At 48.6% G+C, this 20,012-nt stretch overlaps 1 protein-coding gene and 1 pseudogene across 2 annotated transcripts in view; one reads left to right on the top strand and one right to left on the bottom strand.

The window, feature by feature from the left end:
* Megf8 (multiple EGF like domains 8) overlaps positions 1 to 20,012 on the top strand; it is a 222,782-nt gene that overhangs the window by 17,333 nt on the left and 185,437 nt on the right. For both annotated transcript variants that reach the window (XM_070539750.1, XM_065441347.2), the window contains exons 3-4: positions 2,663 to 2,826; positions 8,487 to 9,675. In XM_070539750.1, the coding sequence (XP_070395851.1) occupies positions 2,663 to 2,826; positions 8,487 to 9,675 (1,353 nt within the window). The remainder of the gene's footprint in view (positions 1 to 2,662; positions 2,827 to 8,486; positions 9,676 to 20,012) is intronic.
* On the bottom strand, positions 3,494 to 5,833 carry LOC135909407 (uncharacterized; annotated as a pseudogene).

A 20,012-nucleotide genomic window follows, 5' to 3' on the forward strand; every position in this document is an offset into this window, starting at 1 on the left:
TTCGGCAAACGACTGGAGGCATAAACTCAAGCTGATGAAGGAACTTTGGCGCATAGACGTACGTGAGCGGCCTGATCGGTCTGCACGGTCCAGACACTTGTTGGCGCAGTGCTTAACCAGCCAAACAAAGCGCTAATATTGCTCTAACCAAGTGTAAAACATTTTAAACATTTATAAAAACAACGTGTTGATGATTACACTCCTGCGAGAAATATGCACCAGCAGCAAAGAAGAATATGCTTCGTTGCTACTACTGCGTATGGTTGAGCTCCTTGCCACCAGATGGCTGCACCATGCAGACCATTCACATTTGCCCTTCTGCTCATCTCTGCTCATCCCGTTACGGCACAGTCAAGCGGCCAGACCTTGTCCCCTTGCGCTTACGTTTGCCCTAATACGGGACTCGCGAAACGCTATTGCGTTAGTAATCTTCCGGTGTAAAGTGACGGCCACAAACGCGCAAATCCTGGCGCCGATCGGATAGCTGCAGTCTGATGCGCAGCAGCCAGTTCGCTCGTACGCTGCCTTGCAGAGGGACACGATGTCGCAGCTTGACATATTGCCAGTTGCTACGTTTGCAGTCCACAAGGCAACAAAGTGAATCATAGTGCTCGCGAAAAGACTGAGACCAACTCTGACCGCGGAGCTCTCGTCAAAATGGAGTACGTTGTAACACAAGCAGACAACACTTGCTGCGTGCCGGAAGTGCTTAAGTGTACTAAGAAATTGTTCTTGTGCATTCTCTTTATGTTGCTTTCTTTTTATAAAAACAAATTAACTAACATTCCAACTATTACGAAGATCATTTGTTTACCATAAAGTTGGAAAAATTATCGATCACGCCCCCTGGTCAGCCAATCAGATAGCTCGCCCCAGTGACGTCATATGGGTGATTTCGGTCATATGGGTAGGGGCGGCTTAAAATTCCGCCGAGCAGTGCGCTGCGATTGGCAGCGATGTGCATTTTTAAAACCTTATAATAAATTACACGCTTTACGCAGAGCACTTAGATGTGTCAATTAATGATCAGGAGGGCCTACTTTAACGACTCAGTACGTTTGTAGAAAATCGTCAAAAGCGTTTCAGGCTCCCTTTAAGAATAGGACATACTTACGGTACTCACTCTTACCTCTTGACTGGGGACTATCCTCTGACTTGTAGTAAGTGCGGCAGTAGTATGACAGTTCTCCGTGCCCTTTAATAGAAACAGAGAGGAAAAAGTATTTCCATTCTGCATATCGTGAAAATATACCTCTTCACTCTGCATTTTTTCTTAGCGATAACCCGCTTTTTAATCAGAAATTAGCCTTAGAGTTTTTAGCTGAAACAGATACTCTGAAAATCATTTGCGCAGGTAATTTTTAGCACACGACTAACAGCCCTACTTTCAAGGGCTCTCTTGAAGCTCTAGTGTCACTGTCTATGTTTTGTTTTGTTGCGTCATGTTCTTAACGAAACTCAATTTTGATCACCCATGTCCCTAACTAATCAGTGTCACCATTTTAGTACCTATATATTTTATGCCATTTACAGCAACAGTTTTTCGGCCCTTTTGCAGCCATGTCACATCTACTATGATGAATTCACTGTTCACGCCATTCACAATACATTGTTAAAATTGCCATTTGCCATGGCACTCTTTGGCCATACCTGGCCCTTGCGCCATTAAACACCACATATGAAAATTGTCAAAGTCTTGATGTTCATATTTGAGTAGTTATAAATATTTTTAAAAATTCAGAAAGTGAGCATAGGTTTTATTTCGTCTAAGGGATCAGTATTGTTGCAAATAATAGTGGCATTAGATTACATGTGGGCAATTGTAAAGAAAGAAAAAAGATTTAGAAAAGATATGAAAGAAACTTGGGGAGATCAGTGCAACTTTCAGCAGCTGTACTTCTTTGACAACAAACTGGTTATGCTGTTGACTGCAGAATTACACATTGGTGATTACCTTGATACTGAAGCTTTCTGTGCTGAGAACACCACCACATGCCTTGACTGCTATTGCTGATTGGGTTTTTAAGGCTGACACTTTACTGCACTTCTGTGGAAACTGCAGCTGCCCTGCACTTTCACTTCCCTTCTATCACCTCATTGCTAGTTTAAGCTCGTCTCATGCACTGTGGCATGTTGGGTGCCCTATGAGCCTCTGTGGCTTTTAGTGCTCACATTTTTCATGGCTTAGTTTGATAGAGTGCCAATATTGAGGAGGAGAGGTTCCAAGTTCATTACCAGTTGCAGTGCTTTCTTTTCCTTGAACTTCTGTATTGTGTTATCATTGTCAAGACAACATTATGATCATCATTTCTTGTGTACATACATCTGGTTGCAGATGGGGCACATCTGTACAGCTGTAGTGTAGTGTTTGGTGTTAAAAGCTATTTGCTGTAAAATTCGCTGTGAATGACTGGGTGACATTTTTTAACTTGTGGTAGTTAAAAGAGTGTGATTATGTGAAGACAAAGAGGCCAGAAACTATAGCATTTGCTCAAATTCTGTATGATTTAGAAGTGTAGCCTAGCAGACAAATTAGGCAGGTTTGCTTCTTCCATTGTGCTATACTTGCGTGCTAGTCAGTCTATTTTACTGGGCCGAGAGCACGTTATGTTGTTTCCACATTATTCTTTAGGCCCTAATTGAGTGATTACCTCTGTTGCAGCTAACTCCAGCAAGCTGTACATCACATTGCGTTTTCACGAAATGGCTACAGAATGTGCCTATGATCATGTGTTTGTCTACGACGGTGACTCCTATACCAGCCCGCTGTTGGGAACCTTCAGTGGCGAGTCTATACCCCCACCTGTGACGGCAACATCTGGTTCTGTAAGTTGTTCTCTTTATTGATGCACTGCTGTAGCTGGAGTTTATATTTCTTCATTTCTTTGCAAACCATCTTTTTCTGGAGCATTTGTTTTTTGGCATAAATTCGTACACATGCGCTCTGTTTTTAAAGCCGTAATAATTGGAGCAGCTGTGGCTTATTGGACATTAGTTTTCAGATTATAAAAGCCACTTGTCAAATCCTATGCAGAAGCATGTTATTTATTTGAAGACTGGTGGCAGTGCTCAGATATTGATAATTCCTCTTCTTGCTCCCTAGTGCCATTAGCAGCCTTCAGCAAAGACTGAAAAGTCACTCATTAGAGAGAGAGAGAGAGAGAGAGACAAAAAGGGAAGGAAAGACAGGGAGGTTAGCCAGTGTATATACCAGCTGGGTACCCTGTGCTGGGGAAAGGGGTAAAGGGAATAAAAGGAGAAAGAGGAGAGAAAAAAACGAGAAAACTTCACACAGTAACGCGATGCTACGCGGAACAACAGTGAAAGGCGGTTGCACAATTCACAGAGAGAGAGATAGAGAGAGATAACAACTTTAGTAAAAATGCCTGCAGAGTCGGTTAGGCTCCCTCCACGCAGAGAGGACAAGCTTTTACCACGACGCGGCCACTACGTCAGTCTCGTGCATTGTGCTCCTCGAGGTCTTGGTTCCTCACTACTTAGGCGGATCCGAGAGGGCTGCCGCCCCCTTCCTGGGGGTGCTGCCCCCCTTCTCCTCGGTTTCGCGAGGTCGCTGCCTCTCTAGAGCTGCCGAGACCTGCTGGATGGCCTTGAGTTGTGTATTTTGGTCATAGCTCCTCGTTGCAGCCTCTAGCTGTAGCAGCCTCTAGCAGGGTGGAAGGGGGCAGCACCCCCAGGAAGGGCTGCCGCCCTCTTCCTGGGGGTGCTGCCCCCCTTCTCCTCGGTTTCGCGAGGTCGCTGCCTCTCTAGAGCTGCTGAGACCTGCTGGACGGCCTTGAGTTGTGTATTTTGGTCATAGCTCCTCATTGCAGCCTCTAGCTGCGGCGGGATCATCGTCTTCTCGCTGGCTTCTTGTGGATTTATACTACAGTCCCAAAGGATGTGAGCCGCGGTGGCTCTCTCCTTAGCGCACAGTCTACACACGTCACTCGCATACACGCTCGGACACACGTGCTTAGCTAGCACCGGGGTGAGCAGGGACCCCGTCTGTAATTGCCTGTATAACACTGCCTCCTCCTGGGTAAGCCCCGGGTGAGGTGGCGGCATAGTCTGTCTGTTAAGTCTGTACCACTTCACTATTTCGTTGAAGGTGGTCATCGTGTCCTTGGCACTGCACCGCAACCAACACTCCGAGTCGGCCGTGCTTGCAGCTGCCTGGTTGGTTAGTCGTCGCGCGGCCGAGTTGGCCGTCTCGTTGTGGTTCACGTTCCTGCGTTCCGACACGTCACTGCCCATGTGGGCCGGAAACCACTTGATCACCACAGTGCTTCTGCGTCCGATGTCTTCGGCCTTGCGCAGTATGCGCGCAGCCTCACTACATACCCCACCTTTTGCGTAGTTCTTCACTGCCATTCTAGAGTCACACAACACTGTAGTGCATCTGGGGTCGGAGAGGGCCAAGGCGATGGCCACCTCCTCCGCCCGGTGTGCCTCTCGAGTCCGGACGCTCGCCGCGGTCTTTGTTGCACCCGTCGATGCCCCGACAGCCATCACCGCGTATGCGTCGCTGCTCCCTCGATACTCCGCCGCATCCACGTAGAGGGCGCCTTCTTCTCTGGTGTGGAGGTCCACGAGAGCCCTGGCCCTCGCCAACCTCCGCTCCTTGTCGTGCTCGGGGTTCACGTTCCTCGGGATCGGGCAGACCCTGAGCTTTCTGTTGATGCTATCCGGTATAGGTACGTCTTTCTGCTGCTCGCCTTCCCTCGGCTCGAGGCCAAGGTCCCGCAGTATCTTTCTTCCGGTTCTCGTTTCAGGGAGACGCTCGAGTTGCGCCGTTCTCTGTGCTTCGGCTATTTCGTCCAGCGTATTGTGGACTCCCAGCGCCATGAATTTTTCGGTGCTCGTGCTCCCGAGGAGGCCGAGTGCCGCCTTATACGCCTTGCGTATGGTGGCGTCTATCTTGTTACGTTTGCTCGGCCTCCAGTTGTGGAAGGCGGCCACGTACGTTATGTGGCTAACTGCGAAGGATTGACCGAGCCTAGTCAGGCTCTCCTCCTTCATCCCCGCTCTTCTGTTGGACACCCTCTTGATGAGTCTCATTGCCGCGGCCGCTTTGCCCACAAGCTTGTTGACCGTTTCACTGTTGACTCGGTTTCGCTGGATGAGCAACCCGAGCACTCGAATCTTCTCGACCTTCGGTATTACTTGTCCTCCCACTGTCTTGACCATGATCTTGGGCCGCTCGTACTTGACTTCCATGTTCTTTTTTTTCCTGCCCGCTCCTGTCGGTGGAATCACCAGCAGTTCTGACTTGGCCGGAGAACAAACGAGTCCAGACCCGCCCAGCTGCCCCTCGATGGTGTTGACCGCTTCTTGCAGCATTGTCTCGATGTGTCAGTCGCTTCCTCCCGGTACCCCATAGCGTAACGTCGTCGGCGTAGATGGTGTGCCGGACTCCCGCTACTCTTTCTAGCCAGTTGGCCACCCCGATCATCACGAGGTTGAAGAGAAGCGGGGAGATCACCGAGCCCTGCAGAGTTCCGACGCTGCCCAGCTTCTTCTCTTCGAGCTGCAGGTCTCCCGCGCAGATTTCGGTGGTCCGTTCCATCAGGAAGTCTTTGATGTACTGGTATGTCCTTCTGCCCATGTTTAGTCCCGATACTTGGGCCAGGATAGCCGAGTGCCTCACTTTATCGAAGGCGCTCTGCAAGTCCAGCCCGAGTATGGCTCTGTTGTCCTTGGTGCCCGTCGTATCGTCGATGATCTCGTTTTCCAGTAAGATCATGGCGTCTTGCGTCCCGAGCTTCTTCCGAAACCCGATGATGGAATTTGGGTAAAGCTCCGATTCTTCCAGGTAACGCTGCCACCTGTTCATGAGAACGTGCTCGAGGACCTTTCCCACGCACGAAGTGAGCGAGATCAGCCTGAGGTTCTCTATGTTGGGCGGCTTGCCAGGTTTGGGGATGAGGATCGTCTTGGCTGCTTTCCATTGCTTGGGCAGCCTTCCTTCTTGCCAGCACTTGTTGTAGAAGTTCGTGAGCGTTTCGATGGGCGCTTCGTTGAGGTTCTTGAGCGCTCTGTTGGTCACTCGATCGGGGCCCGCGGCGGACCTGCCATTGAGATCCTGCAGGGCAACTCTGACTTCCCATGCCTGGATTCACAGGCCCTTAAAATCTTCAGCAAAGCCCTTAAGGCCTTGAGTGCCGAAACCCATCTGGACCAGTGTCCTAGAAATTTCTCTTCCGTGAAGGGGTGATTGTCCAGTTTTTCGAGCGTGGTCACAAGCACCTTTCTTGGCACCTTGCAACGTGGACAGTCACAGAGGAGGTGTGTGATTGCCTCCTTGCAGCCACAGGTGTCGCAAGCAGGGCTGTCGGCCATTCCAATGCGGAAGGAATAGGAGTTCGTGAATGCCACGCCGAGCATAGGCGGCACAGAAGTGTTGCTTCCACTCATGGTAACCCTGGTGGAAGACTGAGTTGCAAATGTGGATCCAATCTGTGAAGATGTGCGTTCGGAAATTCACTGGTGTTCCAGAGAGTTTGTGTAAACTTGCGTGCGAGATAGCGAAGACTTGTAGCAGCATCTGTTGACAGTGGTATGGGTATAATATGAACACCATCGTGGGCCGACCGGACAGCGTCATCCGCACTTCGATTTCCCGAAATTCCGCAGGGACCGGTATCCACTGGTAAATGATGTTGTGCCCCTTGTCGATTGCGTGATGGTGGAGTAGTCGGATGTCTGCGACTAATTGCACATAGGTCCGTGGTTGAAAGGGGACAGCAGACGTTGGAGAGCTGCCTTTGAATCACGAAAGATGGACCATGAATGTGGTGATTTGGGACCAATGAACTCCAGAGCAGCACGGATAGCTGCGAGTTCTGCAGCCATCGATGATGTAACGTGAGACGTCTTTAATTTGATGGTGACAGATTTTGCAGGAACTAACTACCACTGCTCCAGCTGAACTTTTAGTGGAGACAAAACTGTCCGTGTAAACATGGGTGCGTTCGGTGTGCTTGTCATGTAGGAATGAAAGCGCGGTTTGTCTGAGGGCAAAAGGTGACATCTCCGTTTTCTTTTTGATGCCGGGAATGACAAGAAGGGCCTGGAGTGGATGCAGGCACCACAGCGGTAGAGATGGTCGTGCTTCAGGTGTGAAGTTTGACGGTAAAATTCCATGGTTGGTGGCAATAATTCTGCTAAACGCGGAACGAGGTCGAGCGGCAGGAAGGGAGGTGAGATGATGCGATGGAAGTCGGCCGGAGTGCCTGATGTGCATCCTTAAAGAGTCGACATGAATATACATATTGATGGGGTGGTCATGCGCGATGGCTATTGTTGCTGCCGTGGATGCACACCTGGGAAGGCTAAGACAAGTTCACAGAGCTTTAGCTTGCACAGACTGGAGGGCTCGGAGGTTGGTCTTACCGGTCCCACCCAGTACAGGTAAGCTGTAGCATAGGAGACCCAGGAACAGTGCGTTATATAGTTGAAGCATCGCACTCACAGACGCACACCATGATTAGGATTTTAATTGATCTGGTTGGAAAGATTGCTTGTTCCACAACTGTTGATGCTGGCTGCAATAGAACCCCGCCAATAAGCTGAGGGACTGCAAAAAAAAAAAGTAACAGCTGGGAAAACGTAACACTGTGTAAGGCCCCAAATCGCACTGAAACAGCTCTGAATGGCTGCCAGGGCTGTTATTATATGTCTTGGTGGTCGTACTATTACCAGAGAGGGTGCATGCGTGCGTGCATAATTAAGGAACACGTAGCTACATTGTTCCTTGACAGTGGCCCCTTTCCATTCTTAATATGCTTCACCGCAATATTTTGCATATGCTTTTACGGATAACAAACCTGTATTGTGGTGAAGCTAACTTTAGAAACCGGCAGAACCACAATCGTGTCGAAACACGCTTGTCAGGACTGGCGGTTGCGTACTTCCGCCATTTTGTAGGCAAGGCCATGGCCGTGGCTTGACAGGCTTAAGCACTTGTATACGTTTATCACCTTTGTAGTAACGTGTGTGACCGAATTTGCCTCTGCACCGCTAAATTTATGTGACTGCATTAAAAACGCACCGTAAGATGTAGGAACATTACAGAATTGCGATGTATCAAATGGGAACATAATACATAGGAGTCAATAGGCTTTAGGTCGGGGCCGCGAGAAATGTGACGTAGCAGCCGGGAAAATGCAACAGCGAGGAACATAACAATGGGTTTCCACTGTACAAAGGTTCTAAGGAAGCCATAACAGATGAGTCTGTTTAGCAGCCCTTTGTGCAGGCCTCTTTGGTGTGAAGCACAAACACAGTCTTCGGTGAACTCAGATTTGCTGTCATTTATGCCACTCTTTCATATACTGTATAGTAGAGCTGATGCACTTCTTTTAATTGTTCATTTCCTTCTGCTTTGAAGTCAATGTTCATGTGCAATTTGTATATGCTGATTGTGCATTCAGCTGCTGGTAGCTAGCTTTTTTCTCAGTGGACTGTTTTTGGATTTCTTTCTGCAGATGCTGATTCTTCTCTACAGCGATACTAACTACGTCCTCAAGGGTTTTGTGGCTGAGTACTCCATCACACAGTGTCCATCCAACTGCAGTGGCCATGGCAGTTGTGGTCGTGAATCATGCGTGTGTGACCTCACCTGGGCAGGACCTGACTGTGGCACACCTGTCTGCCCTAGCTCCTGCCATGCTGACCAAAGCCAGGGCAAATGCAGCTTTCCTTGTGCCACAACAAGCTCCCCTGGATCATCCGAGACTCCACACTGCTGCCGCTGCTCCCATGGTTTTGCTGGGATCTCTTGCAGCTTGCCTGAAAACCCGAATGACTCTGCTGCTGGTTGGCACCTCCTCTCAAGGGGCAGTGTCCCATTCGTTGCCCGTGCAGGACATGCAGGCGTCTATTTGCCTTTCACAGATCAGTTCTTTGTATTTGGGGGCCGGGCATTTGGGCGTGTGCTGGGGGACTTTCTCGTGTACAACTTCAATGAGAGCGCATGGCACGATTTGACCATTGTGAAGCCACGACCTGCAGCTCGCTGGGGTCATGCCATGGCTCCTTACGCCCACACCATTGCTCTTCATGGGGGTGAGCTTGCCAATGGGAGCCTTTCATCGGAGCTGTGGCTCTACAATGTTGCCAAGAGGGAGTGGACACTTGAGTTGCCTTCACCTGCTGGCCAGTACCCACCTGCTGTTGCACTGCACACATTGACTCCTGGTGATGGCAATCACTTATACGTCTTTGGTGGCAGGACAGCTGGGGGTGTGTTCTCAGACGCACTGTATCGAGTGAATCCACGAAATGGTACCCAGTGGGAGCATGTGAGTTATGTAGGTTCTGTGTCTCCTTCAGTTGGCCATGCTGCAGTGTTTCATGCTGAGTCACGATCTCTGCTGGTGCACGGTGGTGTGGTGGTAGACTATGCACGCTTCAGCAAGCTGAGCTCTGCACTGTGGGCATTTCATGTGGATGCCAATCGATGGACACGTCTTCAACGAACACCTCTTGGTGGTGATGCACCCACAGAACGGGCATTTCATGCAGCAGCCCTTGTAGGTGGCTACATGGTCCTCTTCGGGGGTTATATGCATAAGCACTCATTTGAAGAAAAGTGCTTTGACGACGGCATCTACTTGTACCACTTGCGCTGCCACAAGTGGGTCTCATTCAAGCTTGTCGCGGGGGACCTTCTTGGTAAGTCCACGGATTGTTCCAAGTTTTCTGCTCGCTCTCATTTTACTTTGTTTTTGGGATGTTTCAGGAATGGATGTGCTTAAAGCCCATCTGCAGCGAAATGTCACTTAGGCCAGATTTCTTATAAATGAGTAATATGTACCACTGAATTAATCTTGCCAACGCTACATGGCTGGTAATTGTATAGTTTTCTTGTCAGCAAACTTTAAACGGCACACAGTAATGTGTGCGTGTGGTGGTTTCGCTACGACATGTCCCAGCATGCCACCTCTGTGACTTTTCAGCATGCCACGGGCACTGCCTTATTTCGGAGGTCCTGTCAAAGAGTCGCACGTTCTAGATCATGCGTAACTTCAAACAAGCAGTAACAGTGGGGATTTTTTGCAGTTTCGGTATCAAAAATGTCAATTTTTGCAAGCTTTTCATTACACTTTCGATCATATTTCAAACATAAAATTTTGCATGGCGCCTCCTCTATATCTACACTAACTTCAACTAGGCTTTTGATACTGTCCAAAATTTCATTGCAGTCAGCTTAGAATGGTACCCTGAAGGGTCAACTTCTGAAGCAGTGCGCCGATATTGATAAAAAATTTTCAGGATCAATAAACTTACTGCCATTAGAATATATTTCAAATTTTATTACTCTTGAGTAAGCGAGAAATAAGTGGTCATCACATTGTGCAATTGAATGTGTCAGCTTAAGAAAGCTATAATTTCAAAAATAATATATAATAATTTCTTCTGAATAGACACTTTGTCGATTTTCGTTAGTACAGGGTAAGCACAGCTAGCCATTTTATATATTTTTCATAAATATTGCTTAATTTGAAAACAAAGTGTTACTTTCTTGTTTTCAATGTATGTCAGAAATCGGATTTTTCTTCCTCTTTGGAGCAACTTAGAAATTCAAGAAGTACGTAGTCATGCTCCTTGTTAAATTCCAGTCTAGAAACCACCATTAAAGTACGTTTTGCGAGTGTGGCTTGCAAAGTATAGTTTTCCTGAATGGTGAGTTTGGGTGAAAAGCGCGAACTGAGAAAAATAAACTTGAAAGATTTCAAAGTGTGCTACTTAATTTCCCAGGCCATTGTTATCAATCAAAAGCTTTTGCTGCATATTTTGGGCCCTCGTCTTGTACTCGGCATTGCTCAGCGGCAACTGCTTTAAGCTATCTCTTGTTTCCTTCCATCTTAAACCTGTCAACAGCCCTTATCTGTGTTTGTAAGATGCTTGTATTAGTAACTTGCTCAATATGCTTCCTTGTCTGCACTTCATAATACAGCTCCAGCTTCTCAAAAATTATCTCTATGCTTTGTACCCTCGAACTAAAGCACAGCCAAGGCTGCTGCAGTCTCCACCATTCCCAGGGACACCAACTCAGTCTTCAGGCACCTTTTTCACACTAAAGCATTAGATGATTTATTTGCATTTTGTATCTACACCCTGGAACATTGGGCAAGAAGCCCTGGCTTACTAAGCTTGTTGTAAATAGGCATAAGCTTTTTGGCAACGTCTCTGTTAAAGCCTGGACGATGGGTCCTGGCTGTGAGGACTTGGCAGCATCAACCAGGACCAATTCCAATCTGAGTATTTGCCAAGCATGATCCACCAATCTGAGTGTCATTATTGGCTTGCCAATCAATCCGGACTCACCACAATTGAAAATATACCTGTTCTTTTTTGTTCTCTTCCCACCAAACCGAGTTTCAGTTTGAGCTTAATCGCAACTCGCCGCAGCTGAAAATATTACGTTTTTCTAGCACTTTTTCTGCAAGTCATGTTGCAGCCTCGATAGGTCTTTTAAGCCAAAAAGTGCAAAGAATTATCTTTCGAACAAGGACATTCATTCCAAGTTCAGTTTCTCTTGTGCTTCATGGCTGCATTTTGATGACAGCATTCATGGGTGTTCTTGCTGGCATGTGCATGCCATCATCACGTGCAAAATGGTAATTTTCTTCTGTTTTACAGCACAGATAGCAACCAACCTTTTTGAGAATCTTCTTTATTAATTAAGTTGAGAAATCCAAAACAATATAAATTTAAAAATTTATACTTCTAATTAATATCCAGATTCTAGTTCTACATCCTCTCTTTTGTTGAAGCAATGGAACGCTCTTTGGGTGAAGTGCTATCAAGTTGAGAAATACTGAACAATAGTCAAGGGTGTAATAATTTAGTCAGCTATTTTGTTATCTCCATTACCAGCGAGTAGGCTATAGCTGTAAAGTTTGTGATTGCAGGTTGGAAATAGGTGTTGATCTGTTGTTGACTGGCTGAATCTTTATACGTGATTTCTTGGCATCCTTGCTTTGTTTACAGAATTAGAAGGACACTGTAATTAAAACACTTTACTGGGTTGTGCTGGCACATCATGCTTTTGGAACTCTTGCAGCATTCATTAAGCGCAAAAAGATTACTTATTAGTGGCAAAAATCTAAATAGAAGCCCCACGGGGTCATTTTCAGGTTCTCTTGTGTTAAAACTGTAGCAGTGACGATATGATCATTATGTGGTGTCCCAGATTTCACTAACTTGGTTAGCGAATAATTAACATTTGTTAGTCATCACAATCTGTGACCTGCCTTTCATATTTACTTTTAGGTTATTTTCTGGCATACACATTTGTCATTTCAGAAAAACTCCTAATAATCTAGCTTGACTTCGTATCTTTCTTTAGGGTGCTTCTTGGCATGAGGTCTTTGTATAGTTCTTCTAGAAGTTTCTTAGTAAAAAAATATGCAGATCCCACGTGCTGTGGGAATTGATGTTAGCGAAGCTTGCCGTGCTGGATGCTTTGATTGGCGATAATTAGCGGTGATGTTGACGGCTATAGCTTAATTTCTTCAACATTTAGGCTAACACGAGAGTGGTGAGTTTATGTTAAACGTTACCTTGTGTGCACCATTGCTGTTTGTCTGCATAGTACACAGAACACACAGGGAGAGGTGTTTGCTTGAGGCGTTGTTGTATGCCGTATTTTATATCCTCTGAAATGGTTGAACATTGTCATTGCCTCACATGGCACATTGCATTGTGGCAGAAGTATTAAACTTGAATTGGATTATGGGGCTGTAGATGCCAAAACCACACTCGGATTATGAGGCATGCCGTAGTGGCGGACTCCGGATTAGTTTGGATGTCCTTTAAGGTGTCTCGAAATCTAAGTGCACGTGCGTTTTCTATTTCGTCCCCGTTGAAATGCAGCTGCCGCGATTGGGATCAAATCTATGACTTCTAGTAATGCCATAGCCGTAAAGCTAATGCGGCGGGTACAGAAGTGTTGATTTGACGGTCGACCACTTCTGTAGGTTCTCCTGGACCCTGCGGTACGCTATAATTAATGCGGCTCTGCTTTTGCGCGCCCTACATAAGTTGCTCGCTTGACATATTTGCATGCCGTTTATTTTTCAGAAATAGCAGCAACGTACTGTACCGTACCTTGAACTTAAGCTTATCCTGTGTACCCGCAACCGCTGTCGTATAGTAGTGGGGTTTCCTTGCCTTCTCACGTCACCTCCCCCTCTCTTGTGTGGAAACAGCCTCATCTCCTCCCTCTCCTTCTTCTCCTCTCCTTCTTCTCTTCTTCTCTCTACAGTTCTGTGTCCCCTTTGGCCTCACACGTTAGTAGAAAGGGAAGCGCTGCAGTTTCTGCAATGCTTCTGAGGCGAGTCACAGATAATTGCAGTTGCCAAGCAGCCATTGTGGTGACTGCTAGGCAGCTCCAGAGGGTATTGCGCACATTTAACGCGTTTCTTTCGTCTCTCCCATCACCTTTCCTCTCTTGCTCGCGCCTGTCATCTATATACACGCTCTGAACCCCCCCCGGACGCAGTGTGTGCCGCAGCAGCAGCAGCAGCAATGGGAAAGTCGAAGGAAGAGGCAAAAAAAGCTTCGCTTTAAAAAATTTCACTGATGATTACGGTACTTAATAATGCGAATTTTGAGTGCAGCTGTTTAGGTGTTCTGAATTCACAATATATTGTGGTGTGACGAAGAAGATCGGCAGGCTGAAAAGCCCCGTTGCCATCGCGTGGCACGTACCCAGTTCGTTCGCTGGCTGCGCCCTACCTGCTGGTGCTGAGTTTGTCGCTGCTGCTCTACGAGCCGAATAAACCCCCTTTACAATTGGTGGAGCTGCTGGGTACAACCAGAAGTCTGGAACTTCGTAATCGGACACTGCAGCCCGTCTTCATAATGCCGGAAGTAGGACCACCACAACCACAACCCGCTGCCCCGGTGACTACCATGGTCTGCCCCGGCCCATTGCGGCAACGCGACCCACCCATCTTCAGTGATACCGAAGACCATGACGTAGAAGACTGGCTCGCTGACTACGACCGGGTGAGCATCCACAACCACTGGGACGACACCAAAAAACTTAATTACGTGTCGTTTTATTTGAGTGGTGTCGCCAGCGTGTGGCACCGCAACCACGAGCGTAATCTGACGACATGGACGGCCTTCAAGACTAACGTGACAGAGGTATTTGGGCGCCCCGCAGTTCACAAGCTGCGCGCCGAGCAACATTTGCGTGGCCGTGCGCAACAGTGCGAGGAGACATTTACCAGCTATATAGAAGATGTTGTCGACCTCTGCAACCGCGTTGACGTCACAATGGCTGATGCCGAGAAGATCCGCCATATTTTAAAATGCATTGAAGATGATGCCTTCCAGATGCTGTTGGCGAAAAATCCTTCGACAGTCTCTGAACTCGTCAGTCTGTGTCAAAGCTTCGACGAACTGCGCAAACAACACGTAGCCACCCGCCAGTCTACACCTCAGGCCACTTCAATGTCGGGCTTGGCTGTTTCCCCGGATAACACTTCGCTGCTGCTACAGATCGAGGAGTTCGTCCGTGAAGAGATGGCTCGTCAGCTTTCCTTGATTCCACTTGCACACGGCCAGCCGAGTACTCCGTTGGCGCCCGCTCTCCAATCTGTCATCAAGGAGCAGGTAGCCGACCACATTTCGCCTTCTCTTCGGCAGGCTCTGACGGCCGCTCCCCTGACGTACGCCGAAGTCGCGATGAGGCCTGCGCCACAGACCTACGGCCCCTTAGCCCACCTTTGCGCCCACCCGTATCCCCTCCAATCCGTCCACTGGGGCACTATACACGACCTCAAGACCATTGGCACACGGAAGACAACCGTCCGATTTGTTTTTACTGTGGCCGTGCTGGACACGTGGCACGTCACTGCCGCCTTCTTACACCAAACGTCCCGAACAATGTGCGTCCGTATGCGCCACGTTTCCAACAGCGCCGCAACTATTTGGATGCCTTTGAATCTCCTTCTGCCATCGACACCGCATTCTCCGCCGCTCGCCGTTCACCTTCTCCTCGCCGCTGCTCGCTTTCCCCCATGCACCGGCGGCGGAGCCCTTTGCGCCAGGAAAACTAAATATCACAGTTCAGGAGGCGCGAACTGCGGTGCCAGCGAAATGTATAAGGCCTCACACTTTCCCGAAGAACGTTATTGAAGTCGCAATAGAAGGAACATTGATGTTAGCACTTGTCGACACCGGCGCTGCACTTTCAGCGATAGACGCCCGTATTTGCCGCAAGATAGGAAAAGTGATGACGCCGCTTTCTGGACTGTCTCTTCAAACAGCCAACGCGTAGCACGTTGAGCCATCCGGCGCCTGCACAGCTCGTGTTGTAATTCAGGAGGTCCTCTATATCATAGAATTCATTGTGTTGCCATCATGTTCACACGACGTCATAATAGGTTGGGACTTTCTCTCCACACATCATGTGATCATTGACTGTGCCTGTGCTGAAATCGAGCTGTTTCAGTTTTCGACTGATATTATCGCTGACCATAAGGACCATTGTCGCAAAATCACTGTTTCAGAAGACACTGTTATACCTGCCTGGTCTTCCACTCTTGTCAGTATCTCTTGCGAATCTGTAGATGACGGCACAGTACTCTTCACTCCGTCTGAACTCTTAGTTCGCCGCCGTTCACTACCACTGCCATTTGCCGTCCTCGAGTTCAAAGCTGGCGCTTCTCTCATGTGCATCTCGAACCCATCGGCTGAACCAATTACTTTACGCCGCCGTGAAAGCCTTGGCAGAGCAGAGCCACTGACCTCATCTTCAATATTTGACACGATGGACGACTCCACTTATCTTGCTGCTCTCGAGGCATCGCTTCCTCAGTCACTGCCGCGTTCTTTTACGCTAGCTATTGCCAGTGACCTTACGACGACGCAGCGCGACGAACTTCTTCGCTTGCTCCAAGGCTTCTCTTCCTCTTTTGACTGCCAAGCAACATCACTCGGCCGCACAACGACTGTTTCGCACACTATCGACACTGGGAGCCATGCACCAATTCGACAGCGTCCCTACTGACTATCGGCGACTGAAAGACGCGTTATCAATGACCAGGTGAATAATATGCTCAATCGCGATGTCATCCAGCCTTCTAGTAGTCCTCGGACATCACCAGTCGTCCTAGATAAAAAGAAAGACGGCACCATACGATTTTGCGTCGATTATGGAAAGCTTAACAAGATTACCCGAAAGGATGTATACCCATTTCCACGTATTGACGACGCACTTGACTGTTTTCAAGGAGCGGAGTTTTTTTCCTCCTTAGATCTCCACTCTGGCTACTGGCAGGTACCCATGGCTGATGCTGACTGTTCGAAAACCGCGTTTGTAACACCAGACGGCTTGTATGAATTCACTGTATAATGCCGTTTGGTCTGTGCAATGCGCCCGCCACCTTCGAACGCATGATGGACGGCATCCTACGTGGCCTGAAGTGGCATACTTGCCTCTGCTACCTCGACGACATTGTCATCTTTTCTCCTGATTTTCCGACCCATCTTCGGTGTTTACATCAAGTTTTGTCCTGTCTCCGGAATGCTGGTCTCCAGCTTAACTTAAAAAAGTGCCGATTTGCAGCTCGAAAACTGACTATATTAGGCCACGTTGTCTCCAAAGAAGGCATTCTTCCTGATCCTGCTAAACTTCGCGCCGTATCCGAATTTCCGAAGCCCACTAACTTGAAAGGACTACGCAGCTTCATTGGCCTATGCTCTTATTTTCGACGTTTCGTTCGCAATTTCGCTACTGTGATCACACCACTAAACCAACTTCTCCAAGGCAACAACGAACTTTCTGCTTGGTCGGAAGCCTCTGATGATGCCTTTACGACTTTTCGTCACCTACTCGCGTCTCCACCAGTCTTGCACCATTTTCATCCAAGCGCACCTACAGAACTTCACACTGACGCCAGTGGTGTCAGCCTTGGTGCTGTGCTCGCACAACGCAAGAACACTAATGCCGAATAAGTAGTCGCCTATGCCAGTCGTGCCCTCACTAAACCTGATGCTAATTACTGTGACAGAAAAAGAGTGCCTGGCTATCGTATGGGCTCTTCAAAAATTTCGTCCGTATCTCTACGGTTGATGCTTTGACGTGGTGACGGATCATCACGCTCTTTGCTGGTTGTCCAACCTAAAAGACCCGTCGGGCCGCCTCGCTCGGTGGGCCGTCCGAATTCAGGAATATGATATCCGTGTCGTCTATCGCTCTGGATGCAAACATGCTGACGGCGATGCCCTCTCGTGCTCCCCAGTTACTTCAGACAGCAGCACTTCTACCGACAGACATGACATCTCACCACTTGACATCCTGGACATGGCATCGGAGCAACGAAAAGACCCATGGATCGTCATGATATTCCACTTTTTGTCCAATCCTCCGGCAACTTTGGCACCTCGAGCGTTGCGCCAACAGGCGCAGCATTTCACAATCCGAGACAGACTTTTATACCGCCGCAACTACCACAGTGACGGCCGCAAATGGCTCTTAGTAGTGCCTCGCCAGCTACGACAAGAGTTCTGCTCCCCTTTTCATTCTGACCCGCAGTGTGGTCACGGCGGAGTGTCAAAAACTTACACACGGCTTCGCCTACAATATTATTGGCGAGGGATGTACACCTTCGTCCACAAATACGTACGCTCCTGCATTGCCTGCCAGCGACGCAAATGTGTCCCGCATCTCTCCACCGCACCTCTCCAACCACTTCCCTGCCCAGCTCAGCCATTTGACCGTGTCGGCATTGATATATACGGGCCTCTTCCATCTATTAGTGCTGGCAACCGATGGATTGTTGTCGTCGTAGATCATTAGACACGGTATGCTGAAACCGCCGCCTTGCCTGCCGCATCAGCAAAAGACATCGCCTCATTCATTCTAAACAACTTCGTTCTCCGCCATGGCGCACCCCGTGAACTGTTGAGCGATCGGGGCCGCGTATTCCTCTCGGATATCCTGCAGTCACTCCTATCTGAAGGCCAAATTATTCACCGCACTACTACTGCTTATCGTCCACAGACCAATGGCTTAACAGAACGATTCAACAGAACTCTTGGTGACATGCTATCAATGTATGTTGCATCTGACCACTCCAACTGGCACCTTGTACTTCCGTTCGTCACTTACGCATATAACACTGCCTCTCAAACCACTACCGGATTCTCACCATTCTTTCTGCTTTACGGCTGCCATCCCTCCTGCACCATTGATACGGTTCTCCCATACCGGCTGGACCCTGCTGAATGCTCACCTGTTTCTGCGGTTGCTCAGCACGCTGAGAAATGCCGACAACTGGCCCGTTCTTTGACGTTTGCTCAACAGTGCCGCCAAAAAGACGCCATGACCTCAATCCTCCCCTCACCCCTTCCCCGTCGACTCACTCGTGTGGCTTTGGGTCCCGCCTGTTGCTGCTCCTGGCCTTTCGTCCAAGCTCCTCCCGAAGTACCACGGGCCCTACCGCGTGGTTGCACAAACATCACCAGTGAACTATGTGGTCGAACCCGTATCGCCATCTTCGGATCTGCGTCGTCGGGGGCGAGAGACTGTGCACATTGACCGGCTGAAGCAGTATTACAATCCGCCCACCTCTTCCTAGGTTGCCAGGATGGCTACTCGTCAATTCCGGGGGTGATTGCGACGAAGAAGATCGGCAGGCTGAAAAGCCCCGTTGCCATCGCGTGGCACGTACCCAGTTCGTTCACTGGCTGCGCCCTACCTGTTGGTGCTGAGTTTGTCGCTGCTGCTCTACGAGCCGAATAAACCGCCCTTTACAGTGGCAAAGAATTTGACACTAAACAAAAGGGTGCTCTCGGCGGCGGTGCTGAGCCTCTGCTCGAGCAGCTCGTTTAGCAACATATCCACCAGTTGCCTCACATGTTCAGAAAGAAAGCGTGAACATGGGAATGCATAGCTTGCATGGAGCACATTGTCTAGCGGTGGCGGCGGAACCACAGGTGAAATTGCGCATGTGCAGTTGGTCCGAAGCCCATGCCAGCACTTTGTTTCCGCGCTCGCCACATGCCTGGTCACCACTGGCACTCCTTTCCTCCTCACCCTTTCACCATACCCTCCTTTGCGTTTCACTTCATGGTTCTGCTGCACCCTCCTCTACACCTTTCTCCTCGTGCCTTTTCTCTCTTGCCACTTTTTGTGTGTTCGTTCGTTCGGATACAAGTGACGCCGATGCTCGCCGCAGGAACGGCCACCTAAGAGTAGTGCTCTAAAATCAACAAGAAAATGGTCATTCACCATCATGTGATGCCCTTACCCTTGCATGTATTGCCAGTTGCATTTGTACTTCCATTCTGGCATCGCACATGACATAGTAGGTAGGGCCCTTTATTTTTCAGTACAGCCATTTTAGACAATTTTTGCACTCTTGTTACATATTTATGAAAGGTTAAAGGTGATTCTTCTGTGAAAAGCTGCATTCAGAAAATGTAGTTGTCAAATAAATAAGGAAGGCTCTGGAATCTGCACACCAAGATCTTGGTCGTGAATGTGCTTTCGAAAAATTCAAAATAGTAAATTTCAGCTGCTACACTTTATAACCTTGTCAACATTAAGCTGCAGTAAGCTTGACGTAATAGTTCTGCAGAAACCTGCAAGGTGGAGAGAAGTAATTAATAAAGGGCCCTGCCCTGCCATCTGCTAGCCGCCTGGTTGGCTCAGATGGTAGAGCTGCTGCCCCTGAAAAGTGTTGGTCCCGGGCTCGAGTCCCGGACCAGGACGAATTTTTCTTCAACTGCGAGGCTTTTCTTTCGAGGAACCTGTACGGGTTTCCTTTGTAGCAATTGCTACGAACAGGTGGATGTCTGATTTTCCCTTTATTAATTACTTCTCTCCACCTTGCGAGTTTCTGCAGAACAATTACGCCAAACTCGTGCCTTTGCTTCGAGTTGTTGACAAATTCGACTTTGCTCTGCCATCTGCTAGCCGCCTGGTTAGCTCAGATGGCAGAGCGGCTGCCCCGGAAAGGCGGTGGTCCCAGATTCGAGTCCCGGAC

Source organism: Dermacentor albipictus, chromosome 1 (assembly GCF_038994185.2).
Source record: "Dermacentor albipictus isolate Rhodes 1998 colony chromosome 1, USDA_Dalb.pri_finalv2, whole genome shotgun sequence".
Taxonomy (NCBI): domain Eukaryota; kingdom Metazoa; phylum Arthropoda; class Arachnida; order Ixodida; family Ixodidae; genus Dermacentor; species Dermacentor albipictus.